The sequence below is a fragment of the Paralichthys olivaceus genome, chromosome 15 (assembly GCF_024713975.1).
Source record: "Paralichthys olivaceus isolate ysfri-2021 chromosome 15, ASM2471397v2, whole genome shotgun sequence".
Classification (NCBI taxonomy): Eukaryota; Metazoa; Chordata; class Actinopteri; order Pleuronectiformes; family Paralichthyidae; genus Paralichthys; species Paralichthys olivaceus.
In genome coordinates this window covers 13,065,914-13,090,153 of record NC_091107.1, presented here as the reverse complement: position 1 = coordinate 13,090,153, position 24,240 = coordinate 13,065,914, and the positions used below count along the sequence as shown (strand labels likewise).

Below are 24,240 nucleotides of genomic sequence, written 5' to 3'. Positions count from 1 at the left end.
TACAGAATGTTTCCAGGAAGCCTGAAAGACACTGTATTTTCAAAATAAAACTCCCAAATAGTTACAGAATGTTCACCAGGAAGCCTAAGAGATGCTAGATTTTCAAAATAAAGTCCCCAGATCGTTAAGGGATGTTCCTAAGAAGCCCAAAAAAGTCTGGACTTTCAAAATAAAATCCACAAATAGTTACAGAATGTTCCCAGGAAGCCTGAAAGTGGCTGAATTTTTAAGATTAAATGCCATGGATGGTGATCAGACCTTATAACATGGTTTCTCTCTGTCTCTGAAATTGGTACAGTCTCTCTGTCACCGACCTGGATTCATGCATGATTATAAAATCAAGCAACATTTGGAAATGTCTTTCGCTCCCACCGTCTCTCATGTAAACCTGGATAATATGTCTCTCTGTACGCGAGCATCGGCGACGAGCACAAGGCACCCATTCAAAATGTCTCGGCAGGAGAGATTTTCTAGTTTATATTCATATTGCTAAAAAAAAAGCAGTTTCCTTGAAAATAATACAAAAACATTAGTTGACTATTAATTATCAAACATATATGAAAACTGTGAAACACCTACACATACATAAATGTGAAGTACTGTGGGAACCATGTATAAAACATCAAACCTGCAAAATGTTTTCTTTTGGAACTTATTTTAAACCTAGGCCACCCCAGTAATATGATTTGTCAATATCAAGAACTAAAACAGTTAAACGAAAAGACATGTATCCATGTTTATGGACACTGTCAATCTATGTTATCTAAACGGACCTTTTTTTAAATTTATTCTAAAAGCTTTGAGTAAATGTTTTCTATATATTCAACCTCACATGTAACAAACAACATACAAGTCAGGACTGAAATGCTTTATTGTGCCCAGTGAATATTCTCATCAGTCTATCCACCACTGTTTAGCCATTGTAATCTTCTCCAGGTTCGGTGATACTGTGAAATTGGACCTGGTTCGGGGAATGTTGAAGCCTTTCTTTCTGCACACTGTGATGAACACCATAACAAAAGTAGATGATTAAGCCTGTTGAAAGAGAAGACACACGATGCATGGTCAGGCCTATGTTATTTGATGTTGTCACAAATTTTGTTACAATGAAACATGAATTTTGTAGAGATATTGTTAACATACCTATTATCATCCACACTGCGTAGCGGATCCATGTTTCTGATCCAAGCTGAACCATAAGGTAGACATTGACAATGGTGCTGAATATAGGAAGCAACGGCACAAGCGGAACCTATGCATATGAAGAAGGAGAAATCAAAACCAAAAAATACTCAAATTCTCTGTTTAAGACTTAAATGTTGCAAGAAACATTGAAGTCCCTGCAATATTTCAAACTGATTTGCTGAAAATCACTTTTCTAGATGCATTTTTGATGGACACTATCATTTGCTAAGCTCAATGGCAAATACAATGCATTGCCTGTGTCAGTTCTTGGCATGTAGGGCCATGGGCCATAGGCTCAATCAGATCTATGTTGCTTAGATACGCGATAAATAGTGACTGAACAAACATTTATTTATAAGAAAATCTTTGAGATAGCTATTATAAGATAGATGAGATGTACCATGAATGCAGCCTTTGTTGAATTTTGTGGTTGTCTCCAGATGATCCAGATAATGAGCACCAGAATCAATATGATCACAGAGACGCAGAGTAAACTCCACCACTCCAGGGCCTGCAGGGAGTCTACAGCTCCAGATATGAGGAGGCTCAGCGTGACAGCTAAAAAGACTGAAGAGATCAATGTAAGTTCCAATGACTATTTCCAAAAAAAACATCTATATGCAAAATAATACATAAAGAATTTCAATAAGTAGAATTACTCACTTGTAAAAATAGTTAAAACAGTGACATTTTTTGACGTCCGTGAAGTTGCTTGTGAGGGAGGACTGAAGACTGCACGCATGGTAAAAGGCTCTGGTTTGCTGCATCCTGAATTTTCACTGAGGTCTGCTTGGTATCTGCAAAGTGAGGAAATGTCAACAAATGTACCCAGGCAATGGGTTGATATAGCATTCTTTCTATATATAAAATAAAGCTGTGATTTAAACAAGGAGTTTATTAATGTTTCTAACAGACCAGGCCAATGACATGTTGTTTTACAATGATTTGCAAATATCAGTCACTGAAACTGATAATTACTGCACAGTATCAGCAAGTTGTTATAATGATGAGCTCACTACTTGGGCCACTAACCTGTATATTTTGACCATAGCACAGTTTTGTTGATCTTTCAACCTTGAAAATGTGTTTTGATTGTTTTACCACCCACTCCAATACTTGTAATACTATAGGCATTCAGTTACACACAAAACCGCCACACTCCTCATTAGACATATCACCAACAAATTTCACTCTAGTAGTTATTTAGAATACAGTTATGATATCATGTTTTATAATGATGACTCATACCTTAATATGAGGATACATATGGCAACAAGTGTGTAGGCAAAGAGGGTTCCAATCGACATCATGTCAACCAGTGACTTCAGGTCAAACACTAACGCCATGATAGCTGAAAAGACATAAATAATAATAATCTGACAATCATTTCAATTAACTGTATTTCAACTAGCTTAGTTCAGGTGCTGGTCTCAAAATTCATGTAAGACTCAGAACGAGTATGTTAAATAATAATGATACATTTTATCCGTAGTGCTTTTAACAGTGCTCAAATAGACTTTAACAGCAATATTTGAAGAACATGTGTGCTTCTAATGTTTTTTTGGACACTACAGGGCTCACAGAGAAAGTGCATGTACAGTCAAAGATGTACTGTGCGCTTGAACTCATCAGTTGACATGCAGGTGTTTATTCTGCAGATTAACTCTGCTCTGTACTAAACAGGCTGAGAAGGAAAACATTAACCTTTTGCCAAATATTGTCTCTCCTCTAAATAAATACATTTAGATGTTTAGACTCAGTGTAGTGTGCGTGAAAGTGTTGAGCAATGAGTGTGAGGATGGTAACCAATGTTCAAAACAGGAGGAAATAAAAAATAGACAGTCAGTTCATTATTGTGTTAAACTGTATATTGTGGAAAGTTTACCCGCTACGACCCCTGACACCAGGGTTGCTATGACAGGACTTTGTCTGTCACTGATTTTACTGAGTGGTGTGAAGAGAAGTCCATCCCTGGCCATGGCAAAGATAACTCGGGGCATCGGGAACATTGATCCGAGAAGGCTGCAAGGAATAAACTCATGAGAACTCGATCAACGACAACTGGGATTGCTGTGATCTTCCTTTATTGTAAGTATTCTACTTGTCAGCCATGATAATGTATTTTTATACAAATTCACTAACAGGACAAATTGAAGGTTAGTAAAATAACACATTTTTGGATTTGATCAGTGGAACAGAGTGGAGTTTGTGAAAGACCCACTGTGTTTCATACCTGGTTGACAGTGCACAGAGGGATCCCACCGCCACTGCGTACTTTGCAGGGCCCCAACCGATGTATGTAAAGGCTGCAGGCAGTGGGCTGTGAGCGCTGAGCAAATAGTACGGCATCATGAGAGTCAGGGCAGCAGACACACCAAAATAGGCCAAGAAGCAGATGAGGAGAGATGCCACGATGCCAAGAGGGATCGACTTCTGTGGGTTTTGAACCTCCTCTCCTATGGAAAAACACATTTATTTATACAACTTTAAGTTCAACACATTTTTTGCATGCACTAACATGTACAGTGTCTGTGGATGTTCCTACAAAGTAAATACTGCATGTGTAAAAGGTCTTTATCTATACTACATTTAATTTTTTAGCATTTTTTTAATGTGCACCAAAACAAATGGAATATATTTTACATGTTTCTGTTTCAATTATGTACCACATAAGTATAGGTCTGAAAGTCATTCTGATCCATTCCTTCCATTCTATGACTTATTTTGCATATCAACCATTATGTAATAGTGAACCTCTTTTAACTTACCTGTTGTGGCAATACAATCAAATCCAACGAATGCATAAAAGCAAGTGGCCGCACCCGCTAATGTACCCTCAAAGCCGAAAGGGAAAAACCCCCCACTGCCATATCTGAAAGTATCGTTCAGTGAGGTGTGGTTTCTGCAAAGAACATATAATAATATTTTACAAACTAATTGGTAATTATATATTTTACACCCATATTTAGTCAGTTTAATATTTCTCATTAACACTAACACCCTGTAAACTATGTTTTACCAAACACGGCAAAGCAAGAGGTCACAACATCATTAAGACTGAATTGAATTCATTTGTTTCTGTGGTCTGCAGGTGAAGCATGTTTTTCATATTTATGATACCTACTCATATGCACTTAAGTGAGTGTCTTCAGTGATGTACCAGTTGTTGATGTCACCCTTAATGAAGCCAGAGAGGATAACAAACAGCAGCACCAGGATGTTAACCGCAGTAAATACCTTATTCACTGTGGCCGACTCTTTTGCACCAAATGCAAGAATCCCTATAAAGAAATCCAAAATACAATAACATTTGAAAAATATTATATATTTTAAAATATTTTAAACATTGAAATGGCAAAATTAGAACAATAAATTAGATTAGGAAACCTGCCTGCCAGGAGCATTATGAGAGCAGCTGCAAAGAAGTCTGGGTAAGGAGCTAATCCAGGCAAATCCATTGCAGCCTGTTTGCCCAGAGAGTTGGCGATGACATTTCCAATGAGGTCATCAAAGGTCCCACTCCATGCCCTGGCTACACTCGATGTCCCTAATAAACAGTGAACAAGGAGGAGACACGAAATGGGTAAATTCATAGAAATTCATCAATGATTTTCTTTCTTTTTTTCTTTATTTCAAACTTGAGACTTGTCACATCAGGTCTTTTATGAAGAATGAGAGGCAGCAGCATCTACTACATCGATTATTCCGCGCACATATCGCAAAACAATTCTGAGTGACATTATCTTTACCTATGACATAAGACAGCAGCAGGTTCCAGCCAGTGATAAAAGCCCAAATCTCTCCCACAGTCACATAGCTATAGAGATAGGCAGAGCCAGTCTTGGGAACACGAGCTCCAAATTCAGCATAACACAGTCCAGCGAATACAGAGGCCACTGCCGCTATCAGGAAAGAGATAATGATACTCGGCCCGGCCACTGCTCTGGCAACTTCTCCCGACAGCACATACACACCGGCCCCCAGTGTGCTGCCAACCCCCAGAGCCACCAGGTCAAGGGTGGTCAGGCATCGGCGAAAGTTGGACACTTCGCCCTCGGGCTCCAGAGGTTTCCTACGTGTCAGACTCTGCAGGAACAGTAGAATCTGTGCACCAGGCATCCTGTAAAACCTCCTGATAAAACGCACACAAATTAGAAAGTGTCTTGGTGGACAGCTTGTCATTGTAAGGTGGACATTATGTCCTCCACATACAAGAAAAGAGACACAACACCCATTTCAATGACATTTTCTGGTCAAAAGAGAGAAATGGTAAAGTGGCAGTTGAGAAATCAAACCGTTCTCATATAAATGTTAAACATAATCCAGATGTGCATTTCATGTCACCTGTGAGCAATTTGCTGTAAAGGCATGCACGTAAGAAGCAATAAGAAATTCAAGTGAGTTGTTGCTTCATCACAGTACACTTATTACTTGTATTATTTCAATGACCTATGGACTATAATCAAAACCAGTAGATTATTAATTCAATTTAAGAAAGTCATTCTTACCTTTTCAGATGAATGCAGCCGTGTACCAGACCGTGTTTCGATCTGGCCGAGAGGAAACTGAATGTGAGGATAAACCCATTCGCTGTGAACTCAACATTTTTGCCACATCTTGTTACATTTCAGACATACGTGCCATTTTGGAAAAAGCCAGGATCAGCATGTCAAAATATTTCATTCACTTCTCAAAGCATACAACAAATGATGATACGATATTTTGCTTTCATTCAGCATCAAAACCTTTGTAAGTTCTTTAGAAATTGTTGATAATGTGTGAAAGATGACGCCTTTGAAGGTAAAGGGATCAGTGTTCCCATAGTGGCAAGTAAACATCTAGTTAAGTAGAAGCCCTGCATGTGTTCACCATGGATGCAGCAGTTTATGCTTAACATGGTATTAAACAGTATAGGTGAACAAATACAATTAGTCTGTATTTGAAATTATTTCACATCATGAAAGCAGTAGTATAAACGCAGGCAAGTTCTGAGACATTTAAGTAAAGCTTTCACATCCAGCAGCTATCTAAGTCAATATAAAGCCTTGTCCATCCCATTTGTTTTTATAGGCCCTCTTGAATGTTGAATCATATATAAACAGTGTAGTGATTGTTAGGGAACTTTCATAGACACTGTCTCTTGTCCTCTCTGGGGCATAGTGCAAAAGGCTGTTGTGTTTGGGAAGTGCGAGAGCTTGGAGAAAGGTCAAAGCCTTCACTCCCTAGACATCACAGACATGAGACTGCTTAAGCAGGCAATACTGTCTCCAGAACTAGAAAATACATTTGATTGTTTAGGAACGAGCAGACCCATAGATTAAATGATCTGTTGGGGTTTAAAGAGTGACTGCAGGAAAGCAGACTTCAGAATATGAGAGAGCATCATGCACAGATGTATGGATGAATTCTGATTTTCTCCTTGGCCAAGCTTCGATAAATATTTCAGCATAAGACGTCAAAGGGCTCCTGAACGCTTTCTTCATTGATGAGTTAACCATTGATCAGCAGATTTTCCACAACAGTGATGATTGTATATTCAAGAACTAAAGAGCTTAAAACATGTATTTGATGTTGTATTAAGTGTTTCCCCCCTGGAGCAAATTGTTTCATTGGTGAAATTAAAGTTGCATGATGGCACTTAGTTAAAGAGTTAAAATGAGATAAAATCTAATTTTAGTCAGTTCCCGACTCATTCTCCTCCAACTTTAGGTTGCGATGACTTTGGAGCGAACTGTGAGTAGACTTCATTAACCGAAGGAAATGGACTACCCCTCTCTTGGTTAATGATTCATCTGCAGAAAGGGGAAAGCTAAAACCATTGTCCAGTAAATTCATTCATCACCCTGGATATTTTGGGGAAAGGCTTTAAAATCAGGGTAAAGCTGCAGATTGATTTCTTTGAGTGCGTCATATTTGTTAATACACAGCCAGGTACCAGGTAAGTTTGATCCTGTGTTATTGTACAGGTTTTCTTGTCTTAAAAGTTTTACTTTGTAAGTTAAAAACATTGAAGAATTAGAGAATTCAAAAAATCATGTTATATTTAGCTAACTTATATATTATGATATTACAGCCAATTTCTTTGCTGATTGTACTTTGCTAGAAATCATTTTTTTTCTATTCTCTCCATTTTGAACAAGTGGAGGTGATGTGATTTGTATTTTTAGTTTTTATGTTATTTAGAAAAAAAGACAGGGGACATTGGTTTCTATAAAACAATGAATATATAATAACATTCTACTTTACTTTTGTTGGACATTAGGGTGTTTATTTTAAAGCAACATTTTCTTTCTGTCTAAAAATAATGGCCATTATAAATTAAAATAGATTTTATATGACTGTACATAGAACATTCACTTAATAATGGTTAATGTGGGCCAACAGTGGCTCTTAAAGGCAGGCAGTTACTTCATTATCGCAGCTCTGCCCCAGCATTTTTCCAGCAGTATTAGCCAGATGCAGTGAGGCTGCTATGGCTCTTCTCCATGGTGACTGGGTTCACTGGCCACAGCGTGAGACCGAGCATTTGCAGGAAGGAGAATCATTAGTGTGTGACTTCATTCTCGGCTGATGTAAATCCTGCATCTATTTTGGTTTCAGGTGGATATTTCAAGCAACACTACCACGCTGTTGCTGGGGTGTTAAACATTCAAATTCATCTCTTTTTTAGGAACATTACGAGAGAAGTCAACTCTCAACAGACTTATATACAGTAATTTAGTACAGTTACAACCTTTGTGTTGTGTTGGCTTCTAAGACCATTTTTCTCACCATTGTGTGATTTGGGAAAGTATTGAAGTAGAGTCTTAGATGCTATTGAATAAGAATTATGTTTATTTCTCTGTGAATTATTAAGAAAAAAATATATATTATTTTGCACATTTGTGTTATCAGGAAATTTGGGATATCTGATGTAATAGTAGCCTTTCTGATTATGCTTTAACAAAAGCATTAATGTTTATGTCCCCTTTTCCCCCTGGCAGACATTTTCTTCAGTGCAATCATGAATAACACTAAACAGCGCAGCAGGCAGATTTTCAGGAGAAGATTATACTGATCTTCACTCTACGTTTTGGACACCAATCCATTATCCATTAGAGGAAAAAGTAAAGATGAGACTTTTTCTGCATTATCTGATACTCTTGGGGTCCAGTTATGTCATTTCCACTTATGGGCCCCATCAAAGAGCACAGATGACCGGTGATATTTTACTCGGAGGTCTTTTTCCGATACACTTTGGTGTTTCATCCAAAGACCAAGACCTCGCAGCACGGCCAGAATCCACACAGTGTGTCAGGTAAAACATGAGACTGTTGACATAGTGTGTTTTTTTTAAACGGACTCTTTTCAACTCTTCTGAATCCATGCTGTGTTGTTTTTTACAGGTTCAACTTCCGTGGTTTCCGTTGGCTCCAGGCCATGATTTTTGCAATTGATGAGATTAACAACAGCAGCACTCTCCTGCCCAACATCAGTCTGGGCTACAGGATATTTGACACATGCAACACGGTGTCAAAAGCTTTGGAAGCTACCCTAAGTTTTGTGGCCCAAAATAAGATTGACTCACTGAATTTAGATGAATTCTGTAACTGCACTGATCACATCCCATCAACCATTGCAGTGGTTGGAGGAGCTGGATCTGCAGTTTCCACAGCAGTTGCAAACTTACTTGGCCTATTCTATATTCCTCAGGTGAGTCACAGACCATTAATACTCTGGCTGAGTCATGAATTTAAGTAGAAGCAAATATACGAGGGGGCCGAGACGTCTCATACACGTACACTAAAGGATAACACAAATGCCAAGGCTAGTTTGGCCTGATTTTCAAAAATGACGGAAGCAGTAACTTGCTCATTTTATACTTAAGATCCAGTGTTGCTCACTTTTTTGGCTTTTGCAGTTGTGGTGTGGATCTTGCATTCACGTATTCCATTCATTGCGTGTGTGTGTGTGTGTGTGTTCTCGACCAGGTGTTTTATCAACATAATGACAAAACCTTCATGTTGATCAAAGAACAGTAATGAGCATGAAACAACAAAAACCTGGTTGATTAACTGAAATCTCTCCTCTCAGATCAGCTACGCCTCATCAAGTCGTTTACTGAGCAACAAGAATCAGTACAAGTCCTTCATGAGGACCATTCCCACAGACGAGTACCAGGCCACAGCCATGGCAGACATCATTGAGTACTTCGAGTGGAACTGGGTCATTGCTGTGGCCTCCGATGACGACTATGGACGCCCAGGAATCGAAAAGTTCGAGAAGGAAATGGAAGAGCGAGACATCTGCATTCACCTGAATGAACTTATTTCTCAATACTTTGAGGATCATGAAATCCAAGCTCTGGCTGACAGGATAGAGAACTCCACAGCTAAAGTCATTGTAGTGTTTGCCAGTGGTCCGGATATTGAGCCTCTAATCAAGGAGATGGTCAGGAGAAACATCACAGATCGCATTTGGTTAGCCAGCGAAGCGTGGGCCAGCTCTTCCCTTATTGCCAAACCAGAGTATCTTGATGTTGTGGCAGGAACTATTGGCTTTGCTCTAAAGGCGGGGCGTATACCAGGTTTTAGGGAGTTCTTACAACATGTCCAACCAAAGAAAGACAGTCATAATGAATTTGTTAGGGAGTTTTGGGAAGAAACCTTCAACTGTTATCTGGAGGACAGCCCAAGACTGCAAGAAAGTGGCAGCACTAGTTTCAGGCCTTTGTGTACAGGTGAGGAAGACATCACAAGCGTTGAGACCCCATACCTGGACAACACACACCTTCGAATCTCCTATAATGTATATGTTGCAGTGTATTCCATTGCACAGGCCCTGCAGGACATTCTTACCTGCACACCCGGACATGGACTTTTTGCCAACAATTCCTGTGCAGATATAAAGAAAATGGAAGCATGGCAGGTAAAATAATGCACATCTCCTCAACCACAGCTGTTAAATATCTAATTTCTTTTTATATGTGAATCATCAAAAAGTGTGTTTCTGTCCCTCAGGTCCTGAAGCAGCTGAGACATTTAAACTACACCAACAGTATGGGGGAAAAGATCCACTTTGATGAGAATGATGACCCGGCAGCAAACTACATGATTATAAACTGGCACAGGTCTAATGAAGACGGCTCTGTGGTGTTTGAGGAGGTTGGATATTACAACATGCACGCAAAGAGAGGGGCCAAACTGCTCATTGACAGGACAAAAATTCTGTGGAATGGATACAGTTCAGAGGTCAGTCAAACTATTTTGTTGTCCACATTCTCATCAGTGCCTTCCTGTGTTTCCTGTCATTCCCGGTTTTTCCCTGTGTTTATTCACCTTGCACAATATCCTTAAAACTGTCTGTAATTCAATTAACTTTGTAACCTGCAGATAAAGCAGAAGATTTTTACAAACATATATAATAACAACTTTTTAAGACTCCATGTTCTCTGGAAAGCAACTTACACTTAAATTATCTCAATACAAATATTAGCTGCTCAGTATGGTAAATGGGTGTGGGGTAGCTGTTTAATCAGAGCTGTACTTATGGATCAATAAGAGCAGTAATAATGAAGTTAACATAATCGTCTTTCTCTCAATTAATCAATCAATCACTTTTTTTATTTTGTGTAGCCCATATTCACAAATCCCATTTTCCTCAACAATCTTTGTGATATACTCTGTCCCCAATCCTCAAGGTGAGGAGGAGAAAACTACCTAGTACTACTCTCATGCAACCTTTCTGTCCATTGAACATCCTCTAGGTGCCATTCTCGAACTGCAGTGAGGACTGTGATCCTGGCACAAGAAAGGGGATCATAGATAGTATGCCCACATGCTGCTTTGAATGCACGGAGTGCTCAGATGGAGAGTACAGTATTCATAGAGGTATAAAGAGTTCAAACTTTCATATACTCATTTTACAAAATGTATACCTTATAGCTTCTGTTGTAATTTTTAAGATGCACGCACAACATTTTTTTTATTTATACAGATGCCAGTGTTTGCACCAAGTGTCCAAATAACTCCTGGTCCAATGGGAACCACACGTTCTGCTTCCTGAAGGAAATTGAGTTTCTCTCCTGGACGGAACCTTTCGGGATAGCGTTGGCCATATGTGCAGCGCTGGGTGTTGCCTTGACGGGCTTCGTGATGGCTGTCTTTGTCAGATTCCGCAACACCCCAATAGTGAAGGCCACGAACCGAGAACTGTCCTACGTCCTCCTGTTCTCTCTCATCTGTTGCTTCTCCAGTTCCCTCATCTTCATTGGAGAGCCGCAGGATTGGATGTGTCGTTTACGCCAACCTGCCTTTGGGATCAGTTTTGTTCTCTGTATCTCCTGCATCCTTGTGAAAACTAACAGAGTACTCTTGGTATTTGAAGCCAAGATCCCCACAAGTCTCCATCGTAAATGGTGGGGGTTAAACCTTCAGTTTTTGCTGGTGTTTCTGTGCACATTTGTCCAAGTCATGATCTGTGTTGTCTGGCTGTACAACGCCCCCCCTTCCAGTTACAGGAATTATGACATAGATGAGATGATTTTTATCACATGCAACGAGGGCTCTGTAATGGCTCTTGGGTTTCTTATTGGCTATACATGCCTGCTGGCCGCTATATGTTTCTTCTTTGCATTTAAATCCCGCAAACTTCCAGAAAATTTCACCGAGGCTAAGTTCATCACTTTTAGTATGCTCATATTCTTTATCGTTTGGATCTCTTTCATCCCTGCCTACTTTAGTACTTACGGCAAGTTTGTTTCAGCAGTGGAGGTCATTGCCATACTGGCATCCAGCTTTGGGATGCTGGCCTGCATCTTCTTCAACAAGGTCTACATCATCCTTTTCAAACCGTCCCGGAACACCATCGAGGAGGTCAGGTGCAGCACTGCAGCCCACGCTTTCAAAGTGGCGGCAAAAGCTACTTTGAAGCATAGCACGGCTTCACGAAAAAAGTCAAGCAGCACTGGTGGATCTTCTGCCTCCACTCCATCTTCATCCATCAGCCTGAAGACCAATGGCAATGACCCGACTTCAGCAAAGCCGAGGGTAAGCTTTGGCAGTGGAACAGTTACTTTGTCCTTGAGCTTCGAGGAGTCGAGGAGGAGTTCTCTTATGTGATAGAATACGTGTGGATCTGTCAAGTTTCAGCTTCATCTGTTCCATTAATTGAGTTTTTTTACATGTAAAACTTTACATCTTTCCTTTTTCCTCACATTTTGTCGGAAATATGATGTTTCAAAATCCCTCCAACTAATATACTGTACCTGAATCCTGTGTCTTGTTAATGTGTACTAAAACCTGCTAATAATAATCATAAAACATTTTGTACAATTCAGAACTTTATAAGATCTTCATTTGTTTTCAATGAACTCCACCTGGAGAAATGCAAACAATGCAAAGTAATACATTTTTTGTTTGGATAGTCTATATTTTTCTCTACAACACAAGGGACTGCCTGCATTATTATAAAATGCTCAACTGTGGAGCTTGCACTCACTAGAAATAATTCAAAATTCACCCCCAAAATATAGATCTGGGTGAAAGAAAGAAAAAGAAAAAATGACGCTGATGGAGGTCTACGTGGTATTTAGTTTTTTTGAACTATTTCTGCTTGCTTTTCACAAGTCCACAGCAACTGCAAATAGTGCAGTGCTATCTCACATGTTAATGTCATTCTCACTACAGACCTACACAACCAACATCATGTCCTCACATTATAGAGGAGCTATAGAGGGGCAGAGGAGCTGGCAAAGGTACTGTACTGACACCACTCTGTCTGATAGTCAACTGTGAAGCTGTGACTATTTCCCAAAAAAGAGACATTTTATGAAGTAATAACAAAATATTATTATGAAAGGGAACATTTTAAATCAGTATTAGTATATTTTAATTTTTATTCCTTCCTTACTGATGGATGAAAAGACAGTTACATTTTAATCTCGTCAATGCTTGGACGCTTATAGCTCTGCAATACCATCCTTTTTGCACTAAAGATTATTAGTTTAAAAATAAGTAGTAGTACTATAAGTATTACTCAGCAAACCTCTGTCCATCACACAGATCTTCTTCAAAATCTATAATCTCAGTGGATGTTAAATGAAATTATAAAAAAGTAGGTAAAAAGGCATTTGAGGACTGCAGCACCACCAGTTTGTATAAAAAGACAATCACACGCTGAGAAGTTCAGTATCGTGGCTGACCTGAAGCAGCTGGACAACCATCTCCTCTGTTAGCAGGAGGAAGACCTTTACCCTCAGAGTCAGTGGCCCCCTGCAGGGCGACCAGCATGATGTCTGTCTCATCTGGAGGAGCAGTGAGACAAGTTAGGACCACATGATCAGAAAGCATTGCATGATGGGAATCTTTGTCACAGTTCCTTGGTTTAAACATATCGTAGCCGATAAATCCCTCATGCCCATCGTTGTATATATATATAATCCTCGCTGTTACATAAATCTATCATCATTCATTTTCTTTAATTGAGTTTTTTTTTACTGACCTTTTATTATTTTAATTTGACTTATTTTATTCACTACTATGTATATTTTTAGTATCTTAACTTTCTTTAACTGTAGTATTTTCTATTATTGATTGCATAGGTATGATTTGGTCTCCAAAATCGAGCTAATTTCTAATTCAAATTTCATTCATCCTACATTTTGCCAGTCAGGTGCTATATAAATAAAGTTTGAATGATTGATTTACTTTATATGGCTGTTTTATAATATTTTGTAATTCATTTACAACTTCATCGGTTGATAGGAATGAACACTGTTTTTCTCTTTAACCCCACTGTCCACTAGGATAGCAACATATTATAATAATTAAGGATATAAAAGGGACCATTTTAAATCAATATCAGGATATCATGCTGATTAAAACATGTCCAGAAATTACATTAGAATTTTTAGCATAGATAAATGCATGATGCATGAATAAAGTTTGAATGATTGATCGACTTTATATGGCACTGGGTGTTTTAGAAACAGGATCTTATTGGTTGATAGGAATTAACTGTTTCCGCTTTATTGCCAGTGTCCAGTTAGGAAGCTTTAACTTTGAAAAGCTGGAGCAGGAGTGTGTGTATGTGGCTTGACGGTGTGTTGTGCCTTATGATAACCTGTGATGATGATAACGTTAGTTCAAAATAAGGTTAGCGAGCCACGCCTCGTGTCAGGGAGGAACCGATCGCTCCTGCGTCTCACTGAAATAAAGTCCCGCTGTGTTAACTGTTCACCCTCACATTGTGCTACAGGCTAAAGCTAATGTTTAACTTGTGCAGCATTTCACAGTTTAACTTTAACGACATCCGCACTCGTCAGCTAGCGAGCAGCTAGCTTGGACGTGTTGGACGGTGAAGAAGGAGGAGAAGGAGCTGACAGCGATGTAAGAAGGTAATGTCACGGATGAAGTGTTTTTGATAAATTGCTTTTAAAAAAACACGGCGAGGCTAGCCAGCCAGAGCTAGCCAGCGTTAGCATGTAACTGTCCCCCAAACAACATCCACGCTTCAGGGTGATGGAGACCTGGTGTGAGGGGGAAAAGCTTTAAACACGTCACAGCTTTGGTGTTACGATCAGTGGGTTTCCTGCTTAATGTGGCAGCCGACACATGGCAGTGAACATCACAGGATCAGTGTTTAATCGTTCTATTTGTTTGCTGTTGGTTACTCAGGTCAGTTGAGCTGATGTTATTATGCTAACGGGTTTTGTTGGGTTAAAAAGCGCTAACATGCGTTTTAATGTAGTTTTGGTCACAGCTGAGTTTGGCTTCATCCTGATCAATCATACATCTGAGTAACTAATCGACACGCAGGTAACCAGCCAACAGCGATCATGATCAGTGTTTCCTATCGCAGATAATTACAGACTCTTTGTTTTCTGATGCCACTGTTCTCAGGTGCTTTACAGGGATGATGATAGATCAGAAGAATTGATGTGTAGTTAAATGATCATTTCCTCCCTGTTTAATCAGCTGAACTCTTCCCTGTGAGGTAACAGCTGTCACAGCTCAGGTTTCAGTTACACTGTGGACAATGGGATAATAACATATACAGTTACTGACTATATCATTACCTTTCAGGAAGCCTTTTCAGTAGCTGTTATGAGAATTAGAAATCTTATCTGGTGTTTTGTTATTGTATGAAAAGTAAATGTCTCTTTTTAAAACAGTAACGTGTCACGTAATGGTGTTGTGTTGCACAGGAAGACGTGGCAGTATCAGATCATGCTGTAAAAACATAAATTCTCATTTGTTTTCTCTCTCAATCAATTTACAGATCTCGGAGAACTACATTTTTGGGCTTATCGTCTCAAAGTGGATTTCAAGGGGCCAACAATGGTTTTTCTTTGATAAGTTTGGCTTTCTTCACCGTGATCATTTCAGCGATTGACTGTCCATACCGGCAGCATGTTCCATCGCCATGGGATGACTGGTCATGGAGTCTGAGGCTGTCAGTATTTTTGCTGAAATGTCCTACAAGGATCAAATATCCTAAACTCCAGTGAACAGTCTCTACTGTTGTCCCTTTCAGTGTCTCACATTGGCAAAGTCAAACAGCTATGGGCTGCTGTTCGCCTGTGTGCAGGATTTTGCGCAGGACAAAGTATTTTTTGTTGCTCTTTCTCTCGCTTTCAGTGCTGGCATGGATTGCCACCTTTTCTGGCGAAACTGTGAAATCCACTCAGGAGATCTCCGCCACAACAGAAACTCTTGGCAAAGGAGACACTCTGAGGAATAAACTCAGCTCTTGGACAGCAACACCTGATCACGCAAATACTCCAACACCAAAAGGCGAATGCCCTCAGGAGTCACCTTTGCTACGTAAGTATAGAAGTAAGAGGTGGCAAAATCATTGTGCATGTGTGTTAATTTGATTTGTTTCTGTTAGTTAAAGGAGAAGTCAATGAAATCTGTTTGTTTATGATGCCCATGTTCTCTTTTTCTAAGTTCTCCCCTTGGTAAAGTAGATAAGTTAGCTGTTGTGTAATTAACCAGATAAAGGTTTAGGTGAATTATTAATCTGTGAAATTCCCTTGAACTTTGGTGACGACAGCAGAGGTTAGTTTCTCATAGCTAGTTCTGGTAGATTGTATAAAAGTTGGCAGACAACATTTTAAAGGCAAAATTGTGGGTGTTTCATGTCTGACTTCAATATTTTCTGCATAGAAAAAAGAAATAGAAGAAATAGCTTGAAATGACAAAGGTGGAAAATGTTTTACTCTATTCAGCACATAATCATTCAAATGTGAATTAATCTGCTCACTGTGTTAAAAGAGGATGATCACACCCCTGTGTCTCATATTTCTGCTTAAATGGGATGACCTTGTTTCTGCAGAGGGAGCTGTGAAGCTGTCATTTGAATCCTCTCTCAAACTGAAGGACGTGGAGAGTGAGAATGAAGCAGTGACTGAGGGACAGTATGAGCCTCCGGGTTGCACGGCGAGGCAGAGCGTAGCGATCCTCATCCCTCATCGCAACCGAGAGAGACACCTCCTCTACCTCTTGCACCACCTGCATCCCTTCCTGCAGAGGCAGCAACTACATTACGCCATTTATATAATCCAGCAGGTATTCTACCACAATTTCATATGCATTAATAATTACACTTTTACTATTAGGTATTGTTTAAATTAGATTAGGCGTAGTTAAAGCTCCTGCTTGTAATTGCTTTTCTTTGTTTTTTCCTACCAATTTATTTGCTAAAGTTTATCTAAAGTTTAAGTTAAAATGATCAATTATTTGTTTCAGATAACAAAATATCAAGCAAATAAAACATTAAACCTGCAAGTAAAAACAGACATTGATTAGACCTTTTGTTACTCTTCATTAAAAATCTGTCGGGCACCATTTTTCATATCTGTGTTTTTTAGTGGAGACATAATAGTAATAATAACTGCATTTGTATAGCATTTATCTAAACAAAGTTACAAACTTGGAACAAGACATAAAAAACAAGACATCTAAAAAAATCTAATGAAGGCAAACATGTTCACACTCCAAAAGCAAATAGTCATGTTCTCAGTGCTGGAGATAAAGGGATTATTATAAGTAAACAGAAGGCAACCACAGAACAGGTGCAGTATGCATGTATGCTTAGGTAGCAGGTTCAGAGCACACAACAGCTGCAGCATTAAAAAAGATTCAACATTTACACACCAACTATGAAGTTTACTGCACAGTTTCATATCGGACCATAATGTTATTGTTTCCTTTTTTTTAAGGCTGGCGTTAAAACCTTTAACCGTGCCAAGTTATTAAATGTTGGGTATTTGGAGGCACTGAAGGACTACAACTGGGATTGTTTTATCTTCCATGATGTGGACCTGGTTCCTGAAAATGATCACAATTTATACGTCTGTGACAAGCAGCCCAAACACTTGGTGGTTGGTCGGAATGCCACAGGATATAAGTGAGTATATGACTTTGGGTTAATTCCTGTAAAGCTATGAGTCAGTAGTTAAACCTTATGTTATCTTTGTGAATAAACAACAGAGCATTAACGGATGACAGTCTCCTCTGGGATGATATTACCTTGAAAGGCCTAAACATTGACCACCTGTAATTCTTCTTCATAATCTTTAACTCTCAGGTTACGTTACAAAGGCTATTTTGGAGGAGTCACAGCCATGACCAAAGAACAGTTTCTGCAAGTGAATGGATTCTCAAACACTTACTGGGGTTGGGGGGGAGAGGATGATGATCTTCGCATCAGGTAAGACAGAAGTGGAAATAATTTGAAATCATTTGGGTTTGTTTGTGTCAGTGTGCAGCAGATTGATGAAGGTGCATATTCCTTCATTCACTCGCTGATGGATGTATCTGCTGTCTCACGTAGGGTGGAGCTGCAGAAAATGACGATAGTGAGGCCGCCCACTGATGTAGCTCGCTATACCATGGTGTTCCACAAACGGGACAGTGGCAATGAAATAAACAAGGACAGGTCAGTAATTTGGATAATGTTTTCTGCTCGTTTCAGCATAGTATAGGGTAAAATATGAGCCTTGGCAGGATCATTTTTTATATTTTTTTCTTTTAATCTGTTTTTTTAATTATTTCTTTTTCTCTTGTTTTCACGAATTTAAAAGAAAAAGTGTATATTATGATGGAGTTACAAAGGTCTCTCCTTAAAGGGGGGTTAAATTAAAATGTGGATCATCTTGTTAAAGGTCCAGTGTGTAAGATTTCGGTGTAAGGGAACTATTAGCAGAATTTAATGTATAACTCTAATGATATTTTCACTAGTTTGTTTCATCTAAACTGTATGAATTGTAGTTTTCTTTACCCCAGAAAAGGTCCTTTATATTTAAATACTTTCTATTTACATGGAGGGGGGTCCTCTCTGTGGAGGCGGCCATGTTTTTTACTGTCGTCCAAACTGGACAAACTAAAAACTTTTGAGTTGTTATGACAATTGAAGGCTACCACTTCTTCTTCTTGTTTGGAAGGGGAGGGTGAGACAAGGGGTGTTCAGCTGCAACATGCAATTTCAACACTAGATATCACAAAATTCTACACACTGTACCTTTAAGTTATACTTAAGAATAGCTTTTACAGATGACAAAACACTTAATATATCTTTTGGCTCATCAGCACGACATTATCATAAGTATCAAGACTACCTCTGTTTTTTTCTTAAATATAACCATATTACTCTGTCATAGTATATGTATATAACCCTAAAAACAAATCCTATTTTTCTGAGATAGAAAAATAACTTAGAAATCTATCCTGGTAAAAAGGTTATTCATCCTTTGTGCTGTAAATTTCATCTCTTGCATAAGCTCTGTTCTTGTTTTCTCTCAGGATGAGGTTGTTAGGACGAACACGGCAGGTCTGGAGAAAGGATGGACTCAACAGCTGCTCATATAAGACTTTGTCAGTCGAGAGGCTGCCTCTTTATGTGAATATGACTGTGGACATTGGTAAGCCATAGAGTTAAGATTTCTAACTGGAAGCCCTACTCTGACCAAAAATATTTTATGATTTATTGTATACACTATACCAGGCTGAGTGCAGAAAATCTGCTACAGTTATAAAACACAATCAACACACAAAATGCACACAGTTTCAGTTTTCATTAAATAGTGGTACCCACATTAGTTGGTACATCTTTTCACAATAATTTTGCATATCATGCTTCCTCCTTTCTTTCATATTAAAACCGGGCTCTCTCCATAATGAGTCGGAGCATCCTGCAGAAAATGAATAAATAAAACTGATATATAGATGTAGATCAAATGAAGAAATTGGTCATAGATATTCATCATATCTACATTAATTCATGCATATGCCTTATTATTTGCCTTCCTGATATATCACAGTGTGAAACATGCTGATATGTTGTGTCTAAAGTCCTGTAACACTGTGTGTATTTTGTGCACTTCATTCTCTGGATACATGGAACTCACAGTCAAGTGTGGTTTCACCTATTTTGCCTGAGCTAGATAACCGAACACTAGTGTTGGTTAGCAGTCTGTAAGAGGAAGTTGATGTTTAAGTTTGAATCATACCTTAGTAGAGATGATTTATTTCAAATTGACATGTTCATGATAAACTGTAGACTCCGTGTAATCTGAGGTAAAGTTAAAACTGGTGCATTAAAGCTACATAATTTGAGTTTTCACCACCAGATGGCAGGAACACCAACTAACAGCAACATAGCAATACTCTAATCTAGTAACCATACACTTTGCACTTTTTTTGTTTTACGGTGTTGAAGCACAGAAATGTTGTTAGGCTTTTTCTTTTAGGTCAATAAACATAACCTTTTATTTCCAAATTAAAAAAATACATGAACTAATCTAAATTAGCTTTAAATTATCCTCATCATCTGTATTGTAAGATTTCTGGAGTTTATTCATGGTGGACAAAGTGAAATTCTAGAAATCATAATAATACAAAATATTCAGAGTCCTCATCTAAAACCTGGTCGTAATAATATATTATATAGTGACATTGAAATTGTGCAGCTTATCTTTGAGAAAAGAAACTCAAGCAGCATAAGCAATAATAATAAACGGTGATCTTATCGAGTGATATTCAGTTAAATATGTTGAAAAAAGTTATTGGTATCACAATGTAGGTTATATTCACAGTGAAATAAAAAAGAAATAAACCTCAATCATTTTTTGAGCATCACCAACTTAAAAAGAAAACAGGCCTGCTTTACAGAACGACCATGTTTGGATGTTTTGGTCCATGTTAGAGCCATTATGATAAGGTTGTTTATTATACTGCATGTCTTATTTTGTGCAAGGCCTTACATGCTTGATTTTGAAGCAGATATTAATGGGTGGTGGATTCTTATTTATTAGTTCAACTTTTTTTTTTTAATGATAATTGTTAACTTTTGAGACTGTCAATGTATTTTTACTCTCATCACATGTGAAGACAGTGGAGGATAATTTGCACACTAATGCTTTGATCACTGCATGCTATGTGTCTGATACACACATATCAAACCTGTTAATCAGTAAAATGTATTTTTAACCTAGTGTAGCTGCTGGTATGTTACAACTACATTATGTTTTTACTTTATTTACTGCAAATGAGCAATATTACTGACATGGTTTAAAATTTAAGTAAACTTAAGCCACCTGTTAAATTTTCATATTCCTTACTTTTCAATTAGAGCTTCATGGCAACTACAGCTGCTCTAATTTATAATTCCACACACACAGACATGTTCTGTTTGTGTGAGTTGTTTTATCAACTGAACGACTCTTAAATCTGCAGTATGTTGTTACCATTGTTGTACATTTCAAGTATTAGAAAGTAGCCTGATGGTCTGTTCATTTCACGATTATTCCTCCACTCCCGAACAAATGCATTCTTTTCTACTTGTTCAAAACTTTTGTAAGTGAAAAAATTCTTAAGTGCACAAGATAAAACTACAACTTCCTTTGTAAAATGATCACAACCGAGCAAGGTCGTGGTTGTGATGTAGCATCAAGCATTTCACTGACATTTTTAAAATTACATTCTATAATTTATATGAATAATTGTATGAAATTCAAATGGATGCCATATTAACTGTTTGAGAGTTTCATTTGATTGAGTTTGAAGGTTTGAATGTATGTTTGGATGATTTGACATGTTTGTTTGTGTTGAAGAGAGAACATTGATCATGTTAGAGGTGGAGATTATGCATTACACTCCCAATAGGATTATTTTCTCTTTAACACAGATTAAATAAATGGTCTAGTATTTTTCTTATCAATCAACTTGTGGTTTCATGTGTTTTAGGGCAGAGGTTTCCTCTGCCAAGGACAAGATATAAAATATTTAGTATTCTGTAATTTTGATTGTTAATTGAAATTGCAGTGGAAGCATCTATAGTTTTGATAACACAGTTTTGGTTGAATCTGAATAGAGATGCACCTGAATATCACAGTGTTAGTACAAAAGTAACTGACAAGTAGTTCACAGTATCATAACTAAACAACACACTAATGGAAAAATCCTGAAGGTTTTTGAGGGGATTTATCTAGTTTTTGTTGAAATCAGTAGATCTGTAAGTTCTGAATACAGTATATTAGTTGTTAGAATCAGAGCAATGATACATTTGTTATTATTCTGTCATTTTATTAGGTGTTTGTAACACATCAAATTTGACTCCATGTGTTTTGTGAAACTACAGTTGAGCTAAAAGGTAATCATAAAATTACAAGGGGAAAATCTCACTTGAATTTAACTTAATAACTGATGTGCTGGCACAGTGCAAGTGTGCATGGTTCATATTCACAAGTCCTGGTTTGACAGATCTGCTCGATCTTGGTGAGTAACGCCTTCTTTAAAATGTATTAAATTCATCTTCAAATCAACAATATCGCATTCATAAAATGTGTTTTGTCAGTTTCTCATCATTTCCATTCCCTCACATTAGCAGAAGAGGAATTATGCTGCAGATCTGCAAGACATTGCATCACTCTGAGAACATGTACTAAAAGTAAGGACAAAGAACAACCCCTTGTTACTCGGATACAATGAAACGTCTTCTCAACGTCACAGATTTTTTTAAACCAGTATGCAAAGAAAGAGCGGGATGGACAGAATGATGTCATCTCCTCTTCCTATGGTGCAGAAAGAAGGCTTTGTCTTGTCGAGGCTGAGCCTGGTCGTGTAGCTCACATGTGACATGCACAAAATACTTTCAGCACAAAAACAAAGACTCTGCAAGTTAGAACACTTGAATACTACAAGAAGTATTCAGTGGTTGTCTCAATATGTACTGTGTTGTTCCATCTTGTAAATATAGTAAACTGAATGTAAGAATTCACCAGCGCCATGTTCACATCATTATTTACAACAGCAAGGAGCTCAACAGAGCTTCAAACTGAATATACAATCCAGACTTTAACTACACGTCCAAAGGTGCTGGTTGAATTTTGAAATCACACGTTTGCTAAAGATTTAACTGTTGGCTGGAAACTAAGCTTTTTAAAAAACTGATTTAGCAACCGTGCTTGACAATGTTCAATTATTGTGTTGCAGTATTTCACAACAGCCCGGGAGCTCTGTGATTCTACTGTACAGCAAGAAGATCCAGCATCCTTTCAGTGGTTGATCCAAGCAGGTCAGTTCAACTGAAAACTCAACAGAGCCAGCACATATGAAGATGTGTGTTTGTGTTTGTTGCATTTCCTTTAAGCTACTGCATTTCAAATACACCCCCACCAGTTCCCACCCCCACCAATGACCCCCATTATCTTGAATAGGAATTTGCAGATAAAGCAGATGGATGCTGTCTTAACTCCAAGTAGACTACTTTGAGAAAACAAGAAACTACAACATACATTCAAGCTGCTAAATGAATATTTGTAAATCGTATGATGACTTATATCTGAACTGGTAGTGAGGGATCACTCAGCCCTGGAGGTTTTCTCATCTCTATACTGCTCTTTTTATTTTATCTTTTAGATTTTCAGATGCACAATGTTACTCTCATCCTTCACTCAATTGTTTCTCACTGTCGTTTTTTGCACGAAAACTCAGTTAGAGACCAAAACAGAGCTGAAACAGACAGCTACTTTCCACTGCCCTGAAGTTGACAAAAATCTATCATTTAAGGTATTTATATACTAAGTCGAAAGCATCACTTGAATATGCAATTTAGACATTTTTAATGATGCATTGGAGGAATTGTTTGAGATCAGAAGCATCAAATCTACTGGCACCTGCTTTCACCTCTTGAGGCCAGGAAGTGTCAAAACCCAAACCAGATTTGGATCAGACGTGTATATGTTTAAAACCATGTGAATTACTTTTGGCAGTATGGTTTAAGCAGCAACGGTAGACCCACTATTATTAGTGATTAGGTCCTAATATATTATCTCAGGGAAAGTTCAGTATTTTACGACAGTAAAATTTCACACCACAATTTATATAATTTGGTTTTAGGGTCGGTAATTGTCCATATGAAAGTGATACTGTCAAAGGCAACATGTTGGAGGAATAAATTACCACTAGACTGTGAGTTTTACATGATCCTTCTCATGCAGTGCTCTCCATTGTAATTGGATTACATTTACTCACACAGGAAGTGACAAATACTTGCAGAACTGAATGAAAGTCTTATTTATTTTATAAAATGAACATAAGTCATACATCTTCTTAATGTTGTCACTAATTATGCGTTTGTTGTAAAGTTATTATCCCTTTTTGAAAAGAAAAAGATGACATGCATAGCTGTGAGTAACAAGAACCATGTGTGCCCCCCCCCCCCCCGATTTCCCCCCATTTCCCATCTGTGCCCTTCAGGCCCTCACTTCAGTCGCCTCCCACTTCCCTCTTCCTTCAGAACTCGTCTGTTTTTGTTTTCGATCCCGGGCTCTTTGCACAGGAAATTGTATACATAGGGAGCATTCAGGAAGGCAGAGAGCAGCTTTCCCGTTAGCTCCGAGTTTGGGCACATGAAAAAAAAATGGGATAAAAGAGTCAGTAATTCTTAAACCAGGAGAGAAACAGAAGTCAGCTGTTCTCCTCCCCTCACTTCACTTCCCTCCCCTTCACACAGTCTCAACATTTCAAAAATCCCTGCCACACCACTGCCACGAATCCACCTCTAAACTTA

The 24,240-nt window shown here is 38.3% G+C and overlaps 3 protein-coding genes across 4 annotated transcripts; 2 read left to right on the top strand and 1 right to left on the bottom strand.

Annotated features, from left to right (window-relative positions):
* Positions 1-900: 900 nt before the first annotated feature.
* LOC109628622 (cationic amino acid transporter 2) lies at positions 901-13,690 on the bottom strand. Its single transcript, XM_020085826.2, is given in 14 exon segments — positions 901-1,035; positions 1,144-1,252; positions 1,586-1,752; positions 1,849-1,982; positions 2,434-2,536; positions 3,071-3,207; positions 3,419-3,641; positions 3,954-4,087; positions 4,310-4,466; positions 4,577-4,732; positions 4,935-5,305; positions 9,241-9,248; positions 13,367-13,409; positions 13,411-13,690. Coding segments are annotated over 14 exon segments (2,010 nt in total). The 5' UTR covers positions 13,557-13,690; the 3' UTR covers positions 901-913.
* casr (calcium-sensing receptor) lies at positions 8,175-12,407 on the top strand. The gene is made up of 6 exons (XM_020086217.2): positions 8,175-8,482; positions 8,571-8,877; positions 9,259-10,092; positions 10,185-10,415; positions 10,931-11,054; positions 11,161-12,407. Exons 1-6 carry the CDS (start codon positions 8,298-8,300, stop codon positions 12,282-12,284), a joined length of 2,805 nt encoding a protein of 934 aa, XP_019941776.1. The 5' UTR covers positions 8,175-8,297; the 3' UTR covers positions 12,285-12,407.
* A 536-nt stretch (positions 13,691-14,226) lies between the features above and the next one.
* On the top strand, positions 14,227-21,387 carry b4galt4 (UDP-Gal:betaGlcNAc beta 1,4- galactosyltransferase, polypeptide 4). 2 transcript variants are annotated; one of them, XM_020086218.2, is made up of 7 exons: positions 14,227-14,560; positions 15,445-15,989; positions 16,504-16,736; positions 17,390-17,577; positions 17,758-17,880; positions 18,004-18,108; positions 18,972-21,387. In XM_020086218.2, exons 2-7 carry the CDS (start codon positions 15,728-15,730, stop codon positions 19,099-19,101), a joined length of 1,041 nt encoding a protein of 346 aa, XP_019941777.1. In that variant the 5' UTR covers positions 14,227-14,560; positions 15,445-15,727; the 3' UTR covers positions 19,102-21,387. The 2 variants fall into 2 exon arrangements, with proteins under 2 accessions (XP_019941777.1, XP_019941778.1); XM_020086219.2 differs by lacking the exon at positions 14,227-14,560 and adding an exon at positions 14,703-14,840.
* Positions 21,388-24,240: the final 2,853 nt, after the last annotated feature.

Bases quoted from the DNA above. Each gene is read 5' to 3' on its own strand.
- casr (XM_020086217.2), top strand. From the start codon at position 8,298: ATGAGACTTTTTCTGCATTATCTGATACTCTTGGGGTCCAGTTATGTC. The intron at 8,878-9,258 runs GTGAGTCACAGA...CTCTCCTCTCAG, and splicing joins GCCTATTCTATATTCCTCAG to ATCAGCTACGCCTCATCAAG. The intron at 10,093-10,184 runs GTAAAATAATGC...TCTGTCCCTCAG, and splicing joins AGAAAATGGAAGCATGGCAG to GTCCTGAAGCAGCTGAGACA.
- b4galt4 (XM_020086218.2), top strand. From the start codon at position 15,728: ATGGGCTGCTGTTCGCCTGTGTGCAGGATTTTGCGCAGGACAAAGTAT. The intron at 17,881-18,003 runs GTAAGACAGAAG...TGTCTCACGTAG, and splicing joins GATGATGATCTTCGCATCAG to GGTGGAGCTGCAGAAAATGA. The intron at 18,109-18,971 runs GTCAGTAATTTG...GTTTTCTCTCAG, and splicing joins AATGAAATAAACAAGGACAG to GATGAGGTTGTTAGGACGAA.